Raw genomic sequence first — 24791 nt, 5'->3', positions numbered from 1 at the left:
GGATGTTGTTTAAGTGCGCTGCAGACGCACACATGCGCAGAGAGAGAGAGAAATAAAAGTGAAAGTCTGCGTTTGAACTGTAAAATGAAACGAAAGGCGCTGATGATTCCCATCGGAATACACTTGTGTTCCATACGGACACCAGCAGGTGGATGTAGGAAAGTCCCAGCTGGATTTTTTTAAAGGCAGGTAGTGTGTGTTACTACAATGACCCTCTCAATGCCCCGCCCACTATACAGACGCTGGAATCCACCCAGAAGCACCTCATTTACCCAAACACCAGATACACACCCACCCGCCCGCTCACTGTTTATTTCCATCACAATGAGAGAGAGTCACTTCATCAATGGATTTAATGACGCTGGTACTTTCCAGTAAAAGCGTATCGAGTCTCTCAAAGAGCCGAAGTGAGAACAGACGAGCCAATCACTGCACACAAATGCACCTGCTGGCACTCCCTGTTAAACCGTTTGTAATGGGAGAGAAGTCACCTGCGCAAACGCGCAAACACTCAAACACAAAGAATCAGCAAAACATTGTTGTGTAGTAAAGTTTATACAGTTAAAATGTTAAACGCTACATCAAGAGCCACAAATGAGACGGAGGAGAGTTTTAGAGAGAAGAGCGCGAGCAGGTTATTTACATAGACAACCAACAGAAAGAATCTGATCCTCAGTCTCACTCGCTGAACTATAAAGTCAAGTTGATATTGAATGAAAAGCGATCAGGAGAGCGTTAAACACAAACGTTCGATAACCACTGCAGACAGACGCTCATGAACCGCTCAGTGATTCTCCAACACATCTGAACGCTACCGACACCTATAAACCTCCTGGAGGTGTCAATGTCATCTCTTAAACTCCTCACGTGCACAAGAGCACACCTCAAATGTCATGTCATCAGTTTTCTGAATGCTTCACTGTGATTGGTCAGTGCACGCCTCCACCGGACTGGACACCGCTCCCTCGTCGTTGCTGCTGTCCACTTCTTGTTCCATGACCGACTCCTCGTCCAGACGCTGGCTGGTGTAATCGGTGATCTCCAGAAAACCACTGGGCTCCACAACCACATTAGACTGACTGGAGTCTGGCATGATGGAGAACTGAGGGATGACCTGCACACGCACACACACACACACAAACACACAGTTCTGAGGAACGGCTCAAAAGAACAGCAAACGATGTTGATCATCAGTGTGTGTGTGTGTGTGTGTGACGCACCTGTATGATGTCCACGTCTTTACTCTTGATGTGGCTGAACGGTCCGTGTGTGGGTTTGGAACTGCTGATGAGTGATGATGTGGGCGGGGCTTTGGTCAGCGGGCCGCAGTCACTGGACGAGTCCACCACCATGGGCTCAGCGCTCGGGTCGATCTCGGCTTTCATCATGGAGATCTTCAGGATGTCAGACACGGAGGGTTTCTCTGATGCTACCGCACCGGTCATGGACTCCGGCTGGAGTTTCACAGACGCCTCGGCGCTGCTGGACACAGGCGGACACTGATGACCCCCAAACGTGATCTTAGTGAGGGTGGCGCCCTGCGTTATGATGGGCACCTGAGCGCTGATGGGGGTCTTAGACACAGGGTGATGCGCCTGCAGGGGCGGAGGTTGTGACAGCTGTGTGTGTGTGTTGGGTCGGTTGTGTGAGGTGGGTGCCTGTTGGAGTCTGGGCAGCTGTGGAGTTTGAGGAGGGTTTGAGGACACGGTCGGCTGAGAGCCAGCACATGGCGTTAGAGTGGAAGAGGGGGTGGGCCTCTCACGCGGCACAGACGGTCTGCCCGTGACGGGCTCCGCCCTCTTGGATGAAGTGGGGGTGTCAGCAGCAGGTTTGCTGAGGGTGGGCGGTGCCGTGTGGTGCTGACTGACGGGTTGAGCGGAGCGGTAAAACAAACCCGTCTGAGGATCTAAAGTGTCGCCCTCTAACTGCCCCTCCTCAACCACGATCTGCTCCTCTGAGTGTCGACTCTCAGACACCTCCACCTGAAAGAGGAAGAAACACCATCAGTGTTGAGTTCCTTTAAATGTCTAAACTCACATCAGACGCCTCTCAGTGACCTCTGACCTGCTGCGAGACAAGAGCAGATGTGGGCGGTGGGTTGGTGCTCTTGGCAGTGGACGGCGCTGTTGATGGAGAGCAGGAGACCGTCTGAGTCTGACCGCTGGATCCAGAAACCTCTCCACCAATCAGAGCTTTGCTCACTTTACCTGAAACACACACACACAATGATGTCAGTATGAACAGTAAATGTGAATGTGTGATGATGTAAATACAGTACCCATGTATTCAGTGAGGGTGTCAGACTCTGCTGCGCTCTGAGTGGACGGTTCGGGGGACGGCCTCTTGTCGGGGGGCACAGGGATGGGCACTGCCATCTGACTCAGATCAATGGTGTGCTGGCGCGGTTTGGCATCACCTTTCTCCTTTACTGTAACACACACACACACACACACACACATTAACAGAGCAGGAGGACAACAGGACTGATGTGGGGGCTGATGGGTAACACACACACCGCTGGTCTGCTGTAGCTCCAGAAGGGCTTTGATGGTGGATGTAGCTGACTGAGACTCTCCCGTCATGTCCTGATAAATGATGGCGGGACTGGCCTCCACTGAAACCTCCTGTTCTGTCCAATCCTGACCTCTGGAGGTGATGAAGTGAAGCACATGCTGAGAGTCTGTCAGAAACACAGAGAGAGAACTGGTTGTTGTTTTCTGTTCATTCAATCATTTACATTTATTCATTAGGACGATTTTATCCAAAGCGACTTACAATTGAGGAGTAAAGCAATATTCACGAGACGTGCCAGTAATACAACATTTCAGATACAATGTTAAGATGGTGTAAGCCACAGTCTGTTTGAATACTGGATTCTGATAGGCTGGAAGGTGTGCAGTAAAACCGTTAATGCACGGGTAGATCCCGTCAGATTGATCAACGATTGAAATTTACTGAGGAAAATAACCCTCATTCCACCTGTCTGATCAAAAATGACACTGTAAACATCAATAACAGCTTTAACTTGGCAAATGACTGCGGTATAAGCGGAATAATCCACAGCTAGCCGAGCGTTAAAGGATTTTATTCCTAACACGAGCAAGCATACAGAGAACATTAGAGATAGAATAGAGAAGTCTAGAACTTCTTTTAAGAGCGGGGTTCCCACCGTAGCTATAATGATAAAGATACACAGAACGATATGGTTGGGATCACTGATTTATTCAGCTGATGAACGATAAATTATAATGTCAGACAGTTTCTGCCAGATAATGTTTGACTATTGGTGATCGCAATGCGTGTTTATATGTCTGAATTAAAGAGTGTAGTGGTGAAAGCGGTGTGTTTACAGCGGGAGATTATATACTGCATGTTGCGCTTCTGAGTCTAAGAAAGTTGACAAACTATATGCTTTACATCCCGGACACGAGCGAACCTTCACCCTACAGAGAGAGCATCCAGCCTTCGCTGTCATATTTTGGTGAAAAGACTATCGGGAATAAAAATGAAAGCATCAGCAGCAGGTCATATACATTTAATAAACAGAACGTTTTTCATATCGTCCGCTGGTGTGGAAGCAAATATAGTTATAGTTACAGTTATCGGTATAATGTGAATGGCCCTTTAAGAGCTCACTGAAGAGGGAACACGCAGATGTTATTCAATCATAGACACTGAACCTCTGTCCATGACTACAGTCGATATGAGAGATGATGTTGAGGGAATGTTTTTAATTCAGAGATGTAAAGGATCACACTCAAGATACTTCTCAAGTTTTACTGAGAGAAAGATGTTTCACATTTTCATTGGAGTCTTGTGATCATAATGTTCTGACCGTGAGTGATGTCAGGCGCTGCACTGCCCTCTGAATCGTCCTTCATCGCCCCCTCGTGGCTGGGACCTGCGACGGCACTGGGTTCTGTACAGCGTGAGACCTGCTGAAGCGTCTCGCTTACCAGCTGTCGGGTCTGTTCGCTCACCAGGGCCGCTTGAAAGGCCATTGGCTTCGGCTTGATCAGAACCTGATGACACAAAACCCGTCAAATGCTCACATGATGTGTAAACGTTACCTCAGTGAAGCGTTACCGTCGTGGGATAAGCGGTGAGAATGTGACCTCTGACCTGTGTTTTCCCTTGCTGTCCGTACACAATCTTGGTGGGGATGATTTTGGTGGTGGTGGAGGGCTGAACGCCAGCGCTGAGGCTCTTGGGCTGCGTCACAATCATTTTAGTGATGGGTCGAGAAGCGGTAATGATGGCCGGCTTGGCCCCGGGTACCGCCTGCAGGCCTTTCTCTCCCTGAAACAGACACACACACACACATGTGTCAGATGAGACATACAGTCACTGTGGTTAAACTGCAGCACATCAGTACATCATGTGATCTTACCCCTGCGTTTAACAGCGTGGTAACCACGTTTTTTCCGGGAAGTCCCTGTAGGGTGGTTCCTTTTCCAGTGGTCTTCTGCACCACGATCACGTTTGGTTTGGAGGTCATGGGGATGGTGGTGATCTTTGTTGTGGTTCCTGTGACATAGAACGACACGGATAAGTCTCAAGCTCTTCAGTTTAACGGCCTGAAGTCGTCCCCTCTGCACTCGCTCACCTGTCATCATGTTGGTGGTGATGATTTTGCCGCCCAGTGTGGCGAGAGATTTGGGCACGACAGTTATGATGCTGCCACTGGTGGTCTTGACGTAAGTGGCTCCCGCGGGTGACGTGGCCACACGGGCGGCGACCGCAGGATTGACAGACGGTCGCGTGTACACCGCCGGACTCCCTGTAAAAAAGGAAACATATTTAAAAATGCAAACACACATGAGGCAAAGACGTTCATGAGTAAGGTTGATGTGGTACCAGTGGGATTGGAAAGCGCTTTGGTGGTCATTATGGCTCCGTTGCTGCTGACGACCATGATGGGGGCGGAGCTACTGCTGGGCAGCACTGAACTGGAGGGTTTGGGTAAGATCTTACTGGGCTGCATCTGCTGGGTGATGATCTTCACACCTGCACACACACGAAACACACCTGCCGTTAACATTCCTCTCAGAAGATCCTGTCGCTCAAACCATCCAAACATCAGATGATGACTTCTGACCTGACTCCTGTTTGATCTGTATGGTGGGTTTGGCTCCGGGGGGTGTGGCGCTGCTCTGTGGGGACCCCTGCAGGCCTTTAGGAGACATACACTGAGCTGATGTCTGCTGTTGTTTGGTGATCTGAAGAATCTGAGACGTAGGACCGACCAAAGCTTTGGGAGACGGCAGACGTGTGGAGGACACTTTCACTCCGGTCGACGACCCACCTGAACAAACAAACACACGTCATAACAGAGCACTGACACACTCTAACGTCAGAACATACACCTCAAACATACGCTCACCCTGCGCGATCGTGGACATCACCACTGAAGGGGTGGAGGAAACCACTGTCGTCACGGCGACAGGACTGGGTGCCGGGGCTGCGCTGGCTGAAATCACCATGGTCTGTTTCTGATTGGCCGCTGTGAACGCGCCGCTGGACACCAGCTTTGACATGGCTGCATAGTTGTGTGACTTTGACAGAATGTTTGGCACGAAGTTGGAGCTCGGAGACGTCGTCACTATGATGACCTGAAGAAAAGAAGATTAACTGTAGTATTCTGAGATGTGTGTGTGTGTTCGGACTGACAAACAGATAATTGTGTGTATGAGAAAGAACCGAGACATTGACTCTGACCTTCTGTGTGGTGGTGTTAGTGGTCTGGGTGGAAGGTTTGGTGAAGGTGATCTTCACCGGTGACATGTGAGGCGGGAGTGAGTTGGCGATGCTCTGCATCAGGCTGCTCATCTTCGGGCTGCCGCTCACAGGAACCGTGATGGTTTTAGAAATGGGTGCGGTCACTTTAGGCACCTCCTTCAACAGAACAGGGGAGGAACTGGACGAGTTGGTTCTCCGCCTCTTACGAGGTTTCTCATCCTCATCAGAGCAGCTCACACCTTAGAAATAAAAGCAGTGAGGACAGAGCCGCTCTGTCTGTGGCAGAAATATATTTTCCATGTCCAGAAAAGGAAATCCCAGAATGCATCATTCAAAAATCACAATGAGACGTGTGTGACTGTGACATACTCTTCACGTAGACGGTACTTCCGCTGGGCAGCACCACCACATTGGAGGCGGGGCTGGCGGGTCGGGGGGATTTCACGACTGCTGGCACGCTGGTGCTGCTGGGTGTGGATGTCGTACTGGTGTAGGAATAACACACCACCACTGCAGGACACAAATAAAACACAAACATTTGCTCATTGTGTCTCATACTGCGCTGAAGAATTTCTCACTCCATTCTCTACCTTCTTTGTTGCCGGTTTCAGCTGGCGGGAGCAGTGAAGAGTTCTGATGCGCGGTGGCGCTGGCGACGGCGTTGGCCGTTACAGTGAAGGCCGTCTGAGGAACCAGTCTGGGCATCAGAGGAACCAGCCGGCGTCCCTCGATAGACCATTCGGATGAGCTGTTAGGCCCGGACATGCTGTGGGAACACAAAACACATGGAAATAACACGAAACAGATCAGCCACACGACAGACTGAACGTGTTCATACGTGTGAGACTCACTGATAGGCGATGGTGGTCAAACGCTCATCATTCACGGCTCTGCGGACCTCAGCTCGATGGCGTTCTGTTGAGATACTGACACAGCAAACAACAGTTCAGAAGTCAGCCCTCACTCAAACAGCACACAAGAGTCCCGAGAATGTTCAGTGGCAGATACCTGAGGACTCTGGTGAGTTCTCCGAGCAGCTCCTTCTTGTCTTTAGTGAGATCTCCCTGAGCCCTCAGAGCGCTGATCACACCAGCGTATGCCTCCAGCTCTGCACACACAGCCACACGGATGAACAGATTCAAACACAACATGTTAAGAGGTGTCATGTGAAGGGTTCAAGGGGTTTAGTCTCACCCAGTTTGCGCAGGATTCTCTTGCATTCATCTCTGCTGAGGTCGAGCAGTGCAGGCCACACCACCGGCATGCTGCCCGCCAGCGGCTTTTCCTGCTGAATCATCAACTTCACAACAACAAACACATCATTCCGTGACACTACCAAGTCATAATCCTTACAGAATACAATCATACAGCACACTCACCTCTGACAGAGCAACACTGATGCTGGAAACTCTCTCTCTCTCTCTCTCTCTCTATTTCGTTCTCTCTCTCGCTCTAAGAGCCAATGATCTTCCAGATATCCTGCAAAGAAAACACATCACCAAGGTCAAGTTTGAAGATTCTTGCCCTGACAACTTTCATCATAGTAAATCAGTGTGTTCAATACCCTCTGATCTGAGATCAGTCTGTGCGTATCGGAGTGTTTTTTGTCATCTGATCTCGGGTCAGAGTTAAAATACGAACTCTGAGTAGATTTACACAGAGATGTGAAACTTTTAGTTTTGGGTTTCAGAACAGCTGATTTGAGTCAGTTAGTTTACCTTGAGTTAAGCAGGTGCACCACAACTACGACAAGCCTCCATCAATGGAGCTCTGATAAGTCGATTCACAATGGCAACGGCACCAAAAATGGCAACATTGCGGCAGAAAACGCTTGAGAGCGAGACACACTTTCTGCGCTGCATACAGTGGATTTACTAATGTGCTGAAAATGACTTGAGTTTAAATGAATAAATAGATAAATGTACCAAAAAAATCATTAAATGAATGAAACAACCGAAAGAAGACAACAATATAAAAGAATCGCATGTTCTCCGTCGCCATGAGTGCTGTAGTTATGTAGTATAGGACACCTGTAGGGCGTCAGTCTCTCGCTCATAGGTTTACTCATCGCCGGTTTGAGCTCTGAGCAACTTTGAGTTGACATGAGTGCACGTCATAATGTCTGTATTTTTTTTTATTCACACACTTTATTAAGTCATTTCTCATCGTCCATAGAAAATTATGCTCTGATTGAATACAAATACAATAGCTGATGTTATTGATGTAATGATGGAAAAGATGTATTTTGATAAAGAAAATTTGAACAGTTTTAATAAAAATGCACAGGGAAAGGACAAAATTCCACTCGGATCTTAAACTGCTCTCCTGAAATCAAAGTACATCTCTATGAATGAATGACGCCTCTTCATGTACTGAATCCTCTACATGACACATTAGTCAGTGAGATGGTCTCTGTGTGATCAACATGTGTCATCAATGATTCTATGAATGAATGGAAATAAACTCTGGGCTGCTCCTGACCTGGGGCCTGTACCATGAATGTAGCTGAACAAACTCAGGGTAGTTGGATTAGTTTTGGGTTGACAAAACCAAACCAACGTGATCAAGCTTTGTTGGTACCATGAAGCAGCTCATGGAGTTTCTTTGTCAACTCAAGCTTTGATCCTGAAGCTAAGATTAGTTTGCGCGCGCGTACACATGAACGAGTGACGTCAGCATGGCTAAACCAATCACATTACAAATGGATAAAGTGATTTCCACAATATGAACACAAACATGAATTTCAGCGATGGACTGATATGTTTCTGCTGTCTACTCAAGAGAGAAGTGTTTCAGAAACACTGCTGATTGCGTTAATGCGCAAGTTAAAAGACTATATAGTACACATATTTACTGTAGTGCTGTAGGGCAAACAGGATCCGCGGGGTCCTCGGTGGAACTACAAGGGGTCCGTGTCCTTGCGGGAAACTTTTTTATGTAAGGCATGCGTACAGAAATATTACAACAAATGTTCATTGAAGCTCCCGCATATTGCAATTTTAACCTGCGCGCGGACAAAAAACATCCATTCAGGCAGCAGAAGCAGTGAACCTTACATCTGCTTCATCATTTCCCTTCAGAGTACACATGAGAGGAGTCGCGTGCAAATAAAGTTCATTCTCATATATTTCTGAACTTCTGTACAAATTTGTTAAAGCTGCAAACGGCTAATTTCACAGGCAAATGACACCACACCGCTTCTGCATTGTAAACTCTGACATCTTACGTGTTTAAAATCATTAAATGCATCGTGTACTGATGGTTCATGTCAAACAAGTTGCCCAAAATATAACGCGGACTGGTTGCATGTTGGTCTCCTTTTAGTCTGATATGATAAAAACTAGTTTATTTTTTTGCTCAGAATTATACAATAGCGGTGTGTTCTGCAACACAGAGAAGCGGAAGAAAATATAAGAATTACACTTAATAAAACAACAGAATGCATAAGCCTCTACCTTTAATAGTCTTTGCGCCATTAACCAGGGTCAGTCATTTCATTGAAGCCTTAATAAAAACTACGGTTCAGGACAAAGAAAAATGTCCTAATACAGTGAAACTGAAAGTGTCTCTAGATGTTCTGCACCACAGACAAGAATGTAAAAACTGCAAATGCAAATACATGTGATACAATAAAAGTGGAATATAAGTAAGTAAATTAAATTTCATGTGAGTGTAAGGGAAAGCCAGCAAATCTGTAAAATCTGATTTTACCTTTATAGTAAACAATATTTGATTTTATATTTGTAATATATATTTTTATTTTATTAAACAGTATAAAAAATAACTAGACATTCTAACACGAACTGTGAGTCAGTTACGTCATCTATATGTTTCTTTGCTCACAGCTGATTGGTCAAACTTCAGTCTGAGATCTTGAATCCAGACCATAATCTGCCCCGGAGCAGGTTAGCCGTGCATCGTAAGATACCATGGCGACGAACACCGAATAAAGCCGAGCTACTCTCATGGTACCTAAAACCCAGGGTTGGCACAAACTAAACTGAAACATAGCTGGCTAGCCACCTAAACCAGCTTCATGGTACAGAGGCCCCAGGTGAGGTTCACAGAGTAAGTTACTACGGTTACTGACTCGGAGTATAAGTGACCTCTCTATTAGAAACAGGCTTGAGTTGTCCCGCTTTCTCTGGTTTGACAAACCTCACATTCTAAAACGGACAACACAGATTTTTCCTCATTTCAGGGTTAATATACTCAGAGTTTTCACTTAAACGGGCCCAAGATGACATCATGATATCGGGTCAGTGTTTGTCATCAACCGCATCGATAAACAAATGATAAATCCAATCCTACATCATGATGCAAAAACCTTGATAAACGCGTCACGTCAGTTTTAATGACGCACATACAGATTGACATAAATATAAACCGCCAACGCAACAATACAGACGAAACACGGATGTTTGTCAAAGCATAAAGGTTTTTTAATAATAATGGAGATGTTTAAATAATGTTTTCTTCACGTCCGTGATCTGTTAGCATTAGCCTGTAGCATGTGTAGTGTTTGACACAGCACTGATTTAAACACAGCAGTAAAACAATCTGAGGCGGTGTGATCAATCATATCTGTCTGAACATATTTAAAATCGTTCATGTGTCATTTGAGTTCACATCTGTGGGATTCAATCTCACTTACCTTCATTTCTGCACAGTCCGTCAGATCCGCCATGTTTATTCCACAACAAAACACTCGAGCCGAGCTCACAGCTGTCCGTGGATACGCCGGACAAATATATACAGAATACAGCCAAAACAAAGAAACGACCACGGTCTCTGTTTATAAAGCAGTCTTAAACAATTCTACTGTAAATACTACACATGCTCAACATTTCATAAACGAGTTCCACGCAGCTCAGGCACTTTAACGGGCAGCACACCAGAGACGCGAGTCGTCATTGAGGAGAGAGATGCGCGTTCAACACTCGATTCTTTTGTTAGAATTTCACAGAATTAAAGAAACATTGTGGAAGTTTAATTCATTGAAAATGACATTTATTCATTTTTCAGACTCTTTCATCCCAAACTCTACAAACACAAATCATTCCACAATTCACATAACTTATCATTGTAATAAAGAAATAACAGTAATAAAACATGACATCACTGTCTCGCCAGCTGATAAAACTCAAAACTAACCTTACCATAAACCATCACCACCAGAGATCCACATGTCCGGTTGTGAATACATTCAAACAGAAGCACAATAGTAAATAAAAGTTAAAAAGTCATAATAAAATCAAACAACTGAATGGCACCCACGATGATCAAAATGAACCCTGCTCTTCAGAGGAAGACATCTTTAAGAATCACAAGGGAAAAAAGATACTTGTCATCAGTGAAGGGTGTTACGAGTTACTAAGTAATTAGTTACTGTAATGAAATGACTTTAATCCTAAAAAGTAAAGAAAGGGATTACTCTTATTTTTATGTAATTTAATTAGTTAATTGTGATGTAATTGGGCTAAATACTGTGTGGACATGACTTCACAATTAGGAGTCTAACTTTAAAACATATGCTTTAATGTATCTTTGTAACACTTTGGTCAGCTGATACGAATACTGTATGCAGTTTAATATGATTTATTTTAATGAATTAAAAGAGCTGTTTCATGTCGACCCTTGAATCACTTCATTAATCAAGCTTTCCTGTAGCTCAGTTGTAACAGCATTGTGTTAACAACGCAAGGTTGTGTGTTGGATCTCAGGGGATTGCAGACACCTATGTAAAATGTATAGGATAATGCAATGCAAGTCGCTTTGGATAAAAGCGTCTGCCAAATGCCTAAATGTAAATGTAATCAAGGTTGATGTAGGATATAGAAAGTCATTAGTAATAAGTAATGAAATACTTTTTGGAGAGAGTCATTTGTACAGTAATCTAATGACACTATTGAATATGTCATTAGTAACTAGAAACTAATGACTTTTTCAGAGTAACTTACCCAACACTGCTTGTCATATAATCATGTTAATTGTAAACATTTGGAGTAAATGGGTCTGTCACACTTTACATAACAAAAGTTAACAGGCGCACAAGCCCCCGAGAAATATACATCTTATGTAAACATATTCTTCTGATTTCAAATAAAACCTCAGACATGAACTCTCATTATTCTCATCTGAACTATTCATTTTAGCTCATTACAAAGAGCTTAAACGTTTTCTTACTGAGCTCTTCAAATAATGAGTGAAATACATTTTTCATAAGATATTTAAAGACCCCCAGTGTTCAAAGGAATAAACTTTTGGGCCTGACTGGCTCCAATTTCTGCCACGTAAAGATCTCCGGTGCTCTGATCCAGATCGACCAGATGAGGTTTGACATCGTCTGCCAGCTGTATGGTGCTGATCACCCGACACTGACCAATTATTCCAACGGGTGGAGCCTCCAGCAGTGTGATCTGATTTATGTTTAACTGGGTCACCACTAGATACTTCTGGTCTGGTGTGAGTCTACAGGGTCATAGAAACACATGCATGTAAAACAGAGACGGCAGAAAAATATACAACAGCTATGGATCCCTGAATAAAGTCTGCAAAATGATTTATTGCTTGTGTAAAGTTCGCCTGGTTTCTGTGAGGTTGTTCCAGTGTTGTTGGGACATTGGCAGATGACTGCTGACGTTTGGTGGGCGGTTTAAATTTTTTTTTTGTTTAGAGAGAATCAACAAGGGTTTAGTCAAAAATAAACACATATACAAGTACAGAGTAATGAAATGTAGTAAATATACATGTATATATGTATATATAAATGTATATATCTTTGAGCATTTTTATGCCACGTCCATAACATTTGAATTGCCCAGCTCCTTAAGCATTTATTCGTCTATCATTTATTTGATGAGTCAAATAAAACTGTGCGCTGTATTATCACAGTACTGCATCTCAACTAGACGTGCAGATTTTTAATTTGTGACCTCTGAGACTTGAACTCTTAACCACGGTGTTGTTGTTCTCCCAGCAGAGAAGCTTCCAGTGATGCTTTGATGATATTAATATTATTCTGATGTCAACAGACTCATCTTACCTGACAGAGTAGGGTGCGTCTTCTTTAAAACAGCTTCCCCACGAGCCGAGCCAGTCACCCGTCACTGAATTAAACACCTGAATGCGTTTATTACCTCTGTCTGCAACCCAAACCTGAACAACAAGACCCGCTTTGTCACTTTATAGTAAACAAGTCATTACATTTTGATAAAAGTTCATAAAGACGAAGAGTTTTTCTTTGACATCACTGACAGTGAGAGCAGGATTTGAACATACATACAGACTAAATCTCTTGAATGTTTGATGATGACTGTAGAATAGAATATATGAGACGAACCCGCTGACAGGTGTCCACAGCCACACTATGAGGGATGTAGAACTGAGCGAGTCCCTGTCCTCTCTCACCGTGCATCCACAGCACCTGCAGATCTGATCAACACGTCGGATTCAGTGCATCAATCAACATCCCAACCTACAGAGAGCATGACATCAGACCCGCACCTTTAGAGAGTTTCATCAGACGGTTGTTTAGCCCGCCGTCTCCGTCCACTATGTACATTTCTCCAGAACTGTGGACGAATATCTCAGCCGGCTGGTCAAACTGGATGGGACTGAGAGAAGATCCTGCTTTCCCAGGAGATCCCAGTACCTGAAGCAGCTTCCCTGATGGGGAATACTGCTTCACCGTGTGTCCGTACGGCCCTGAGAGCACGAGCAGAGAGTTCAGCGCATCAGGTACACGTCTAAATCAAAAAGAGGAAAGATCACACCAACCCGTCCCGACATCAGTGATCCACACCGATGGCTCAGTTGAAGCGTTTGTCAGAAAAATCCCATGAGGCATTTCCAGGTTGCTGGTGTTCCACGCTTGTATGAAGTCTCCATCCGTGCTGAACACTAACACTTTCGGGACATTCTCTCCTCTCTGCACGAATCAAACATGAATATCAGAAACCAGAGCAGAGTGAATGATCGTGGAAAGAGGACGAACGGTTCGCTCACCTGTGCAACATAAACCAAGCCTGCAAGAGGATTGACAGCCACTCCAAACACCTGACCGGTGAAAACCTCTGGCTGTTTGGGCCACGTGATGTCCAGTTTATATAAAGTTTTCCCAGAAACTTTGAAGTGTGTTGTGGCTGCTGCAGTGCTCGTCTGAATCACAACAAAACAGCAAACTTCATGAGGATAAACATCTGAGCCACTCATAATACAGCGACACGTGAAGACAAACACCTCAGTATTCTTACCAGATAAACACCATAATGCATCGACTTCTGTGTTATTACTGTCTGACAGCATCACACTGCACTGAATACGGCTTCAAGCTTAAGGTTACAGAACCACTAAAACGTTTCTAAGGTATGAGCTGTGTCTACAGAAAAATTAATAATTCAATGTTTGATGTTTATGTATGACAAAAATAATAGTTTTGAAAGAATAAAAAATGTGAAGGCTTTATTTTTACCTAACACACATGTTCTATATGTTGGTTCAAAATGAAATGTATTGTGTCCAATTGAAAATGTTTTTTTGTGCGCAGATATTTGGAAATAACACATTTTAGTGTTATAACAGCAACAATGCAACACCGCAAAACCGTGGTATTTTATTGACGCTTTAAATTTTATTGACTCGCTTTCAGAAATATATTCAGGATGAACTCACGTGAGAGCTGATGGATCCACACACGAACAGTATAAAGATGATAATCGCCATGGCGACAGCAATCAAACAGCAATAATGTTGTTTTCTCATAGAAATGTATAATAATCAACACGGCGAAAGCGATACGCTTCCTGTAGTCATCACGTGATAAATACACCTGCCGGATTGGTGCTCACTGACAGCAGGGCAGTGACGTAACTCCCGTTGATAAAAGATTTACGTTCGATGTCATTTGAACGTTGAATTTAACGTTATTTTTTAACGCGTCTTCTCTTATATATGTAAGTATTATACAGATGATGTGTTTACTGCTTCGTCCATGACGCTTCCTGTATTCATCACGTGATAAATAAACCTGCCTGATTGGCGCTCACTGACAGCAGGGCAGTGACGTTACTCCCGGACACGTGTCCCCAATTTGTTTGCATCCTCCAAATGAAGATCTAAGCATATATTGATCAGTTGCACGATTCTATAGGAAGAATCTGTATCAGTTATGAGCTGCACCCTTGTCCTCCGTTTTGATCACGTACAGGAGCTTAACATTTATCAGAAGCAACAGCGCTGGCTGGCTAATGATGTCATCAGTATCTGCGCTCAGTCTAATGATGTCATCAGTATCTGCGCTCAGTCTAATGATGTCATCAGCATCTGCGCTCAGTCTAATGATGTCATGACGACTTTAGTCAAAGCATTTGTCACCCACTTTCATTTAGACCCCGTGACCAAACGAGAACTGGATATCATTACCATCAATAATATATTAATATAGATTTGGAAATACATAGAGTGGTATATAAGTTAAGATCATATATGCAATATATAAAATAATACATTAAGAACTGATATTTTTCATATGTTAAGAAATATATGCAATTATTATATTATTGCATTATATATTTTCATAATCATAATGCAAGAAATTTTGTAATGGATAATAAATCTGTACTTAAGGCAGTTTAACAAAGGGTAACCACTTTGCTTCATTTTTGTTTTCTTTTAATTTTGTCATGTCAGCTTTATTTATAGAGCGCTTTTTACAATTTTCATTGATACAAAGCAGCTGTACAAGAAAACATTTACTATTAGTAAAAGATAAAAGGTTATGGAAGTCACATGCTCTATATTCATGCAAACAATGACTCTATTACTACTATAGCACAATATTTTATACAATATTTTTGTTCTCAAAATGACTGATAGATTTACCTTTAAAATGTACATTGTTTTTTACTGGGAAGAAGATTCCTGTATCAATCAGATCGTGTTTCTCGCAATGTTTTGAGTACGCTTAATAGTTTTTCTCTATAATATTGCTTTAAATGTATGTATTAGGACGTACAGGACACGTGTCTGTGTGTTGTGCACACTGTGCCCCCTTAAAACATGTATAATGCAGATTATGTGTTTAATGTTTCGTCCATGACATAACGTCCATGAGTTCTCTCAAACAAACAATATATCTCATAATCTCTCATATAAATGAATTATTTTCTATCAAAACACGTTGATCATATTTCTAGCTCTTACTAAATGTAGATGAGATTGATGAAATGATATTTTGGTTTAATGAGAAAATATTGCGGGTTTTTAAGTTGTCTTGAAAATAAATTGATGTTGGTGCTTTCATTATAACAGACATAATGTAGCAGTAAAAACTGGGACACGACTGACTGAAGTGATTCTGAAAACAATTCCCCAACAAAGCAAATCGTGTATTAGTTGTTGTCACCAAGGTTATTTTAGTTTACTAAAATTTAAACTTTGAAAATGTTCCTGTTTATTGAAATCAAATCAAATATTGACCTAAAAATAATTGGAAAGATTAAAATGTTGCCTAAAAAAAAGTTTAAAGCACTACAATTATGATAACAAAAACTAGAATAAAAAATAATTGATCTCATATGACAACATACAAAAATGTACCAATGAATAATAAAATGACAAGTATATACCCAAATTAATTAACTTTAACTAGTGACCTACAGATCTAAAAATAAAAGCTAATTTAGCTAATGAAATTTCATTTAGAATATGAATAAATCTAAAGTCAAACTATAGTAATTCTATTTGTCGCGAAAGCATTTGCAGAGGGAATTACTCCATCAGATGATGAATGAAGATATAAATATTGAGAGGACAGAAAATCACTGCAGGCTGAAAAGTCTTTAATCTTTGATGAACCATAGTGTTGTTTTGTGTAACCTGGTGAGTTTCGATGCGCAGTTCAACTTGTGCTCACACGTGTATAATTGCTTTAAAATCACTTACAGATCATAACATACAATCCACATGTAAGATCAAGTCTAAATGACATTCAACCGTGTTGTGATGTGACTTCAGAAATTCTTTCACAGAAGAACCTTTAGAGTTGTAATGATTCTGTAATGGCCGTCGGTCTTTCTGCAGCTGGTTTGAGAGTCTGTACTTCTGAGATGATGTTCTGTCAGTGTGAAAGCGGATTAAAGCATGTGTCACTCTCGTATGCTGGCTGAATAGGAGAACTGAGGAAAGTGTGCACACTGGCCAGCGGCTTCCACGTCCTGACAGTTCACTAGAACAACGATCAGAGGTCAGATGAGTCAACGAACGCTTCTTCTCAACTGTGGAGTTCATAAAGTTCAGTACACGTGACTTACGCTTGTCCGGAGGCGTAACGGTGATGGTTTGAGCAGTGAACTCGTCATCAAAGTAGCGAGTGTCTGTTTCTGACGTCACCTGCGGTTTAAAGGGAGGAACCAACTGCAGAAAAAAAAAAGAGACGTCAGGTGTCAGAAAATCAACATAAACTCAGCGCTCGCGTGTCACCTTCACCTTCTTCTGCAGCACGTCCTGCCAGTTTATACAGGAGAAGAACTTGTGTGACATGACATCTTTAGCATCGTCTGGACCGCCCCCCAGCCTGGAGCCAATCAAAAGCACATTAATCATGTCATCTCCTCCCTGCTGTGTGACGAAATGATGTGGAGGGGGCTTCACCTCTGTTTGGGGTCTTTCCTCAGCAGACCCGTGAGCAGGGCTTTGGCCTCGGGTGTGAGGTTTCTGGGGAAACGGATCTCCTCCATCACAATGAGCTCAAAGAGCCGCTCGTGATCCTGATTATAGAAGGGCAGCCGTCCGCACATCATCTCGTACATCACCACCCCCAAACCCCACCAGTCCACGGCTCGACCGTAATCATTGTCCTCCAGAACCTGTGGACACACACAAACGACATCACAGCTACAAAACAGACAGTCAGGTGTATCGTTTGCTCTGATTGGCTGGCTCTTTCTCTTCAGGTGGGTGCATGCGATTGGACCTCTGGTGCGAGATACTCTGGAGTTCCACAGAATGTCCTCATGGTGGCCTCATCTGTTATTCCCTCCTTACAGAGACCAAAGTCTGTGATTTTAATGTGTCCGTCATTATCCAGCATGAGGTTCTCCAGCTACAGCGTGATAAATACAAACAAAAACCATCAGTTCATAAAGCAGAAATTAACGACGTGAACGCTCTCTTTCATTCATGAAGAATGTGTGGGACCTTCAGGTCTCTGTAGACGACGTTCTGTGAGTGGAGATACTCCAGAGCTGAGACGATCTCAGCGCTGTAGAAGCGAGCTCTGTCTTCAGAGAACACACGCTCACGGGACAGATGGAAGAAGAGCTGTGGGTGAGAGAGAGAGCTCATGACAGAAGGCAGAGATGAGCGAGGGCACGAGTGGAGCGGTGGATGAAAGAAGCACATACCTCTCCACCGTTGGCATATTCCATCACGAAACACAAGCGGTCATTTGTCTGAAATGCGTACTTCAACGTCTGCAATACACAACACAAATCACTACACTGCCACACACACGGGAACGCACACGGACACACACACACTGACCGTCAGGAAGGGATGTCTGGTGTTTTGCAGCACTCGACTCTCTGTGACTGTGTGTGCGACCTCGTCCTGAACACACGCATGCACGTTAAACCCATCGTGTTAATGACACGTTACAGCCATGGATGAGTTTGCCATGAGTTCCTCACCTTGGCGATGATCACCTCCTTGCGCAGGATCTTCATGGCGTAGTACATGCCAGAGGCCTTCTCCCTCACCAGAATCACCTTCCCAAACGTGCCTTTACCCAGCAGCTTCAAATAATCAAAGGCACTCATCGTCTGCAAAATAAACACAAACCATCATCATCATCATGACAGACAGATGATGCTGAGTGAAGCTTCAGTGACACTGACCACTCGGGAGCGAGACTTGGACAGAAACACCTCCATGTCCTCCAGACCGCTGCTGTCGCTGGGGGAACCAAACTTGATCTCCATTGGCTCTTCTGCTTCCTGCGCTTGCACCCCATTGGCCACTGCCTGAATGGCAGACATCCACTCCTCCCTTCATAATGAACCAGAGGAAACAAATAATGAGAACGATCTACTACTGTGACCCTGTGAAACGTGCAGCAAGCGAGCATTCACCTCTCCTCGCTGCTCTCCACGTGGAAGGTTCGCTCGATGACGGTGGTCCACTGCAGACAGCGGATCATGAAGGTGTTGGGTCGCGGTCGCTCAGTCTTCATCAGCTGACACTCTGGAAAGCCCCGATCACATTTATTACATCGTGAGTGATAATGGAATCACTGAACATACACACACAAGACTAACCCGCCACAGAGAAGTTATTGAGCGGAGCTGAACTCTGATCAGTTAACTCTGGCTTGTCCTTGTAGCCGATGAAGGATCCATCACTCTTCAGGATGAAATATCGTGGTCTCCAGGTCTTTATATACTCACCTGTCAACAACAAAACATCAATGACAACAGGCACAGCGGTAAGAGCGTGTGCTGCGGATACGTCTCATACCTCGTTTATGAAGCCAACCTTCCTTTACCACAGTGACCTCGGTCATGATGGGGCGGGGCTAGACCGGATGACTGACAGACACGTCCCTTTAACAACTTCTTTAAAACACGAAAAAACAAGGCCTTCAAATAAACACAAAATTTTACTTTTGAAGTCGACGAGACTTGAAGTTTTAGAATCCATCTGTTTTTAATGAATTCGCGTGTGTAAATCAAGAATCTGCCATGTAGATCTGTGTTTTATAGTAGTTTATATTAAACTGATCTATGTTTGACATGTAAGCAAATAAATATCAACCAAACCATAACATATCGCAGCAGACCTTGAGCCTCACCACACAGTACAGTCATATACGAGACAGTAAAATCTAAGATCTATTAAATAATCGCCTCATCGAACATTTTAGGATATAAATGCAATTATTTCAGATAACCGCAATGATTGTAAATCCTTAGAAAACAAGGTTGATCTGCAGAATTAACATCCATCGCCTCTGATCTGAACTTTCTTCATCATTTGAGTATCAGATTTGTACTTTTTGTGTTTATGAGTTTTATTAAAGTGATCTCAGATTTTCTGCATCTACACAGCAAGATGACATCATCCTCACATCTCAGTTTCTTTCGGTTAAGGTCACTCTATAGGGAATAGTTAGTATATAGTTAGTAGTTAAGCCAATGCATCTATATTTGATTCATTCACGAAGTTAATTGTAATGAATCTCTAATTGCCAAAGTCTTTAAACAATCAAGTAATTGCCGTAATCGCAATAATTTCATAGACAATTAATCGTCAGCCAAATGACATAATCGTGACAGCACAAGTAACGTCATCTTGTTCAGACTGACACACACACACATCATGCTTGTATGTTTCTAAACTTCATGCATGACAACATTAATGTCACTTTAAACCGCTTGTATGACACAAACAACAGAAGGTTATTCGTGTGAAAGTAAAGCAGTTGTTCAGTAGAGCCGTTACATGAAGCTAAGCTAACTTACCTGAACAAACTACAGCATGAACTTTGAGCTCGAGTAACAAAACTGACTTTAAACATCGTTACTCGCCGAATAACACGTCAAATATCGCCACAGTGTTTACGCAGAGTGATAATAAACCTGTTAATTTATCCAAACTATCCGCGCTGAGCACTTCTTCAGCACACACACTTAACTCTTCGTGTGTACAGATATATATTCACACGTGCACGCGCTGTTCGCCTCATTTATCGTGTTTTGATGTTGATCGAGTGATAATTCAACACACTTTCACACACTCGTGTTCAGAGTTCAGCAGCTGCACGCGTCGCGTCGCCTCCACTGCGCGGTTACGTCACTGCTGAGGTTGCCGTCGCCGCGATACGTCAAAGCGTTCGCCATATTGATCCGGGCAGGGCTGTCTTATAAACACAGACAAGTGAACAGGGGAGCTGCGGTTTTTGTGGTTACAAAGCACAACAACGTTTAGATTTACGTGGAGTACAAACACGCCGTCACTACAACCGTCAAGCATTAATCCGATCGATAAATGTGAACTTTATCGTGCTTCATATCCTGATAAAACAGCGGGTCCAATATGGCGGCGCCGCAGCGTTCAATGACAGCGGAAGCGCTGGTCTCAGATCAGCCTTCACTCACAGAACTTGTTTATTTGCACTTATTTAAACAGAATACATTCTGTCTGTCAATACCACTGTACTGAACGGCTAGCGTGTATCAGGATATTCACATGATGTCAACAGAACATAAAAATACCATGGCACTCAATTGTTTGTTAGTTAGTGACATTATATTCTTCACTGAAAGAGAATAAAACACACTGCAATAGCCTGAGATCAGTGTAAACACAACAATACACACTTCATATCATCTGACACTTCAGAAATGAATCTAAACATCATTCAACTGAAATAAAAGATGATAAATACCGTATCATCATTATATAAACTCTCACATTTTTCTGGTAAACAACAGAGTTGCATGTAAACAGAGACAACATGTGCTGAGATGATTAAAACATTCAACGCTACGGGAATTCATATTCACACTCATACATCAGTAAACAACAGCTAATAAACAAACACTGACGGCAGGAAATAAAGGTTTAAAACGGGCAGCTGTGAAGATGAAGATGTTCCTGAGAGACTGAGATGAGATATAAAAAATGAAACTGTTGTGGTTTCCTCCATACATCTACACAACACTGCTCTTCTGCAGTTCCTCCAGCAGCGCTGTGAATGGAAACACAACATCATCAGCGCCCGTCGTGACAGCAGAGCAGAAACTTCACTTTACCTGAGAAACTCACCTCCAATGATCTCTTCCTTTGCTTTCTGCATCTCTTTACGAATCTCTTCCAGGATCTCCTGTTATCAAACAAACACGTTTTCATTTCATCTAAAATCAATCAGCATTATTTAGAAAGACACATTTCTCCCATAATGCACTGTGAGACACCTGTTTGAATTTCTCCATGTCTGAAGAATCTTTAAATCCAGCAGAATCACAGGCACCGCTGCCTGGCCTCATCCTGGAGAAACACAAAAGAAATGTGTGAGAAACAAGCAGATAAAAACCTTAACACAGCCCAACGACTGCAGGCCAAAGTACACAATACAGTAGAGTGAGTAAAGAGAGAGCACATTTAAACTTATGCATTTATGCATTTGGCAGATGCTTTTATCCAAAGCGACTTGCATTGCATTATCCTATACATTTTTACATTGGTGTCTGCAATCCCCTGGGATCCAACACACAACCTTGAGTTGTTAACACAATGCTGTTACAACTGAGCTACAGGAAAGCCTAAAGAGTAAAGAGAGACGAGCACCTGCTCAACGGTGCTGCAGTGGCAGGAGATACTGGACTCTTGTCTTGAATCTTCGACGCTGAATTCACACTGTTTGAACAACACCATCTTTAAGAAACAGATCTTTGTGTTTCAGAGAGGGAGACGGAGGTGAACACAGTGCTTACCGTGATACTGAAGACGGTTTCTCCCAAGGTTTCTTTACAGCTTCGGCTTTATCTGAATGAGAAGTATGAAGGATGTCATGACGTTGTTCATTAAAGTGTGGTGTTGAGAGTAAACAGGATGTGTGTGTGATGATTTTGTGAGCGCTCTCACCTGCAGGTCTGGGATCAGTTGAATCCCCCTGAGAACATAAAACAGAATTCACTTTAACACACAGCCCTTTCACATACAGCGTTTATTAAAAACACAAACGGATTTACATTCGTCGACTCTTCTTTTTTCACCGCTGGAACGTCGGAAATTTTTTTTCTGTAACAGAGAGATGATGTTGATCATGTAAGAAGCACACATATAATCTCACATCTTCTGTTATTCTAATAGTTAAATGAGTAATAATTTTGCTGTAGTCTATCATTTATTCAAAATAAAATCAAACTGTGTGTGTGATCCAGAATTTACTGTAAATCACATGACTGAATTGAAAGCAGCGTCATGAGCACCTCCAAAATGCGCAGTGCTTGTAGTGCTTTTTACTAGAACATCTATCAAATCCATGATATTATTGATATAATAATATGATAGGATATAAGATTTGTTATATCACAGTCTGTTTGAATACTGGATTCTGATTGGCTGTAAGGTGTGCATTAAAACCCTTTACAGAATGGGTAGATCCAGTCAGTTTGATTACATTTGAAATAACCTGACAAAATAACTCAAATTTTCACCTGTCTGATCTAAAATGACACTGTAAACATCAATAACAGCTTTAACTTGGCAAATGATTATGGTGTAAGCGGGATAATCCACAGCTTGCCGAGCGTTAAAGGATTTGAATGCTTTGTGTTGGGCGTTTCTCGACCTCCACGTCGTGTATTAAAACCCGTTTACACACGGCTAGCTGTGGATTATTCATTACTTCTTTACATCAACTTTGAAGTTCTAAACAAACATTTTATACATTATGTTTGAAACTGACCGTCGAGCAAGAATAGCACTCATTTCTCCCATCAGTCCTCCACCACCTCCTCCACCTCCTCCTCCACCACCACCTCCACCACCACCACCTCCACCACCTCCACCACCTCCTCCACTCGGTGCAGGAGCAGGTGGTCCTCCGCTCTCATCCTGCACATACAGAACACGTGACAGATTAATCAACAGTTCGACCACTTCTGTGATTACAACAGTAACTCCGTCTAACTGACCTTAGCAACTTTACGTAGTTTAGCTCCGGCGAGCGCAGCAGCCAGACCTCCGTCACCTCCTCCTCCTCCTCCGTCACCTCCACCACCTCCTCCTGCAGAGGGAGGTGGCGGGGGAGCGGGTGGTCCTCCTTCTGAAGGAGGTGGTGGCGGTGGTGGTGGAGGAGGTGGGGGTCCTGGAGCAGGTGGAGGTCCGGGTGGAGGTGGCGCACTGGCGGGAGCAGGAGCCGGGGGTGGGGCTGGGGGTGCGGGTGCCTGTCTCTCTCTCTCCTGCTGCTCCTGTCTGAAGAGGGAGACGGGTGTGATTTGTCTGAATTCAGATGTGATCTGCGTGTGTGTGCATGATGAAGTTTGTACCTCCGCTTGTGTTCTAGCTCCTCTGTGCTCGGGCCGTCGGGTGGAGGTCGAGGAGGACACACACCTGCTGTACACACACACACACATACACATCAACTCAACACTTAACCAACAATTATGACTGCTGCTTTAAAAAAACTATGTATTTAAATAAACTGAATAGGTCTATCACTGGAAAATCAAAGAGTGTAATTGTCCAAAACAGGAAATAGGCTAAAACCCCAAGAGATAAGATCTCAAAACAGTCAAACACAAAATATGTAATAACATTAAAATAGGACTTTTGTTTTGAACAGTTAAAATAAACACAACGACAAAACAAAATGACAGACATATAGAGGAGATGAGAAGATCAGACCTGCATCCGTCTGACCGCTCAACATGTCTAGCACATGCATCATCGCAGCAGCAAACTGCGACGCTTCCTCTTTACTGCCAAAGTTCAGACCCCACACCTGCCGCGCGTCTCGCCACTGATGAAACGTAGCTGTCGCCTGATTGTACTTTATTCCTCTCACTAACTGACAATTAATGACAACCTGAAACAAGACAAAGTTTTCATACATCATATGTTCTATTCAATGATATTGCTCCCTGAACTCTTTGTAAGTCGCATTGGTTAAAAGCGTCTACTAAATGTAAATGTCATATATAGTGCGTCAGTCCCAAACATTTATGAGCACATTATCTCTAGAACTAACATGCATTACATGCATACATTCACTCAATCGACCAGCAGCCAATGAGTGTGTTGTATTGAGCATCAGATGGTTACAGGAAGTTAGAGAGATCCCTTGACCCAAAATGATTGTTCTGTTCAATTTATAAGCTTTTGTGCCCGTGAATTCTGGTCCCTACAGTGACACGAGTCCCCATGAGCTGGTGTGTATTCAGGTTTAGGTCCCCACTAATATATACAAACCAAGACCACATGCAGGTGATGATGGGTAAAGAGGTCATGTTTGTTAATTTGGTGATGTGGTACCTGTTGGTCAGCTT

At 43.3% G+C, this 24791-nt stretch overlaps 4 protein-coding genes across 7 annotated transcripts in view; all 4 read right to left on the bottom strand.

Moving 5' to 3' along the window:
- Window positions 1–336: 336 nt before the first annotated feature.
- On the bottom strand, window positions 337–10663 carry emsy (EMSY transcriptional repressor, BRCA2 interacting). The gene is made up of 20 exons (XM_079448192.1): window positions 10394–10663; window positions 7119–7218; window positions 6934–7039; window positions 6748–6847; window positions 6591–6665; window positions 6330–6505; window positions 6109–6249; window positions 5719–5978; window positions 5384–5612; window positions 5099–5305; window positions 4858–5007; window positions 4607–4780; window positions 4391–4527; window positions 4123–4299; window positions 3836–4022; window positions 2516–2680; window positions 2279–2428; window positions 2065–2207; window positions 1221–1982; window positions 337–1114 (listed from the first exon to the last, which is right to left on the bottom strand). Exons 3-20 carry the CDS (start codon window positions 7034–7036, stop codon window positions 917–919), a joined length of 3534 nt encoding a protein of 1177 aa, XP_079304318.1. The 5' UTR covers window positions 7037–7039; window positions 7119–7218; window positions 10394–10663; the 3' UTR covers window positions 337–916.
- A 59-nt stretch (window positions 10664–10722) lies between these two features.
- Window positions 10723–14763, bottom strand: LOC306889359 (NHL repeat-containing protein 3-like). The gene is made up of 7 exons (XM_079448191.1): window positions 14413–14763; window positions 13747–13899; window positions 13519–13669; window positions 13246–13446; window positions 13082–13173; window positions 12785–12897; window positions 10723–12210 (listed from the first exon to the last, which is right to left on the bottom strand). The coding sequence occupies exons 1-7, from the start codon at window positions 14500–14502 to the stop codon at window positions 11970–11972; spliced, it is 1041 nt and encodes a 346-aa protein (XP_079304317.1). The 5' UTR covers window positions 14503–14763; the 3' UTR covers window positions 10723–11969.
- Window positions 14764–15419: 656 nt separating this feature from the next.
- Window positions 15420–20876, bottom strand: akt2l (v-akt murine thymoma viral oncogene homolog 2, like). Of its 4 annotated transcripts, none has more exons than XM_079448241.1 (14): window positions 20259–20876; window positions 19255–19352; window positions 19056–19184; window positions 18870–18981; window positions 18636–18786; window positions 18429–18560; window positions 18283–18348; window positions 18144–18212; window positions 17938–18060; window positions 17714–17842; window positions 17392–17606; window positions 17227–17314; window positions 17052–17154; window positions 15420–16966 (listed from the first exon to the last, which is right to left on the bottom strand). In XM_079448241.1, the coding sequence occupies exons 2-14, from the start codon at window positions 19298–19300 to the stop codon at window positions 16887–16889; spliced, it is 1443 nt and encodes a 480-aa protein (XP_079304367.1). In that variant the 5' UTR covers window positions 19301–19352; window positions 20259–20876; the 3' UTR covers window positions 15420–16886. The 4 variants fall into 4 exon arrangements, with proteins under 4 accessions (XP_079304367.1, XP_079304368.1, XP_079304369.1 ...); XM_079448242.1 differs by having other exon boundaries at window positions 16266–16966; window positions 20524–20779; XM_079448243.1 differs by having other exon boundaries at window positions 16507–16966; window positions 20432–20634.
- The window catches only part of vaspa (vasodilator stimulated phosphoprotein a), a gene marked incomplete at its 5' end in the record, with an annotated part of 4373 nt that continues 241 nt past the window's right edge, over window positions 20660–24791 (bottom strand). The window contains 12 exons of the mRNA XM_079448320.1: window positions 20660–21487; window positions 21565–21622; window positions 21714–21786; window positions 22087–22155; window positions 22233–22284; window positions 22384–22411; window positions 22491–22539; window positions 23210–23358; window positions 23439–23718; window positions 23793–23856; window positions 24151–24331; window positions 24778–24788. Coding sequence (XP_079304446.1) covers window positions 21450–21487; window positions 21565–21622; window positions 21714–21786; window positions 22087–22155; window positions 22233–22284; window positions 22384–22411; window positions 22491–22539; window positions 23210–23358; window positions 23439–23718; window positions 23793–23856; window positions 24151–24331; window positions 24778–24788 — 1052 coding nt within the window. The 3' untranslated portion in view covers window positions 20660–21449. The remainder of the gene's footprint in view (window positions 21488–21564; window positions 21623–21713; window positions 21787–22086; window positions 22156–22232; window positions 22285–22383; window positions 22412–22490; window positions 22540–23209; window positions 23359–23438; window positions 23719–23792; window positions 23857–24150; window positions 24332–24777; window positions 24789–24791) is intronic.

This window comes from Barbatula barbatula (genome assembly GCF_947034865.1).
Source record: "Barbatula barbatula genome assembly, chromosome: 24".
Lineage (NCBI taxonomy): Eukaryota > Metazoa > Chordata > Actinopteri > Cypriniformes > Nemacheilidae > Barbatula > Barbatula barbatula.
The sequence above is the reverse complement of the archived record's forward strand: the minus strand, read 5'-3'. Positions and strand labels throughout refer to the sequence as shown.

Excerpts from the sequence above, each read along its gene's own strand:
- emsy (XM_079448192.1), bottom strand. The coding sequence starts at position 7,036 with ATGATTCAGCAGGAAAAGCCGCTGGCGGGCAGCATGCCGGTGGTGTGG. Across the intron at positions 6,506-6,590 it reads TTGACCACCATCGCCTATCA|CATGTCCGGGCCTAACAGCT; the intron begins GTGAGTCTCACA and ends GTGTTCCCACAG. Across the intron at positions 5,613-5,718 it reads CTAACACCACCACACAGAAG|GTCATCATAGTGACGACGTC; the intron begins GTCAGAGTCAAT and ends TCTTTTCTTCAG.
- LOC306889359 (XM_079448191.1), bottom strand. The coding sequence starts at position 14,502 with ATGAGAAAACAACATTATTGCTGTTTGATTGCTGTCGCCATGGCGATT. Across the intron at positions 13,900-14,412 it reads GTGGATCCATCAGCTCTCAC|ACGAGCACTGCAGCAGCCAC; the intron begins GTGAGTTCATCC and ends GTTGTGATTCAG. Across the intron at positions 13,447-13,518 it reads GATCACTGATGTCGGGACGG|GGCCGTACGGACACACGGTG; the intron begins GTTGGTGTGATC and ends TCGTGCTCTCAG.
- akt2l (XM_079448241.1), bottom strand. The coding sequence starts at position 19,300 with ATGACCGAGGTCACTGTGGTAAAGGAAGGTTGGCTTCATAAACGAG. Across the intron at positions 19,185-19,254 it reads AGGTTGGCTTCATAAACGAG|GTGAGTATATAAAGACCTGG; the intron begins GTATGAGACGTA and ends TGTTGTTGACAG. Across the intron at positions 17,315-17,391 it reads AGGAAAGACCCCAAACAGAG|GCTGGGGGGCGGTCCAGACG; the intron begins GTGAAGCCCCCT and ends GATTGGCTCCAG.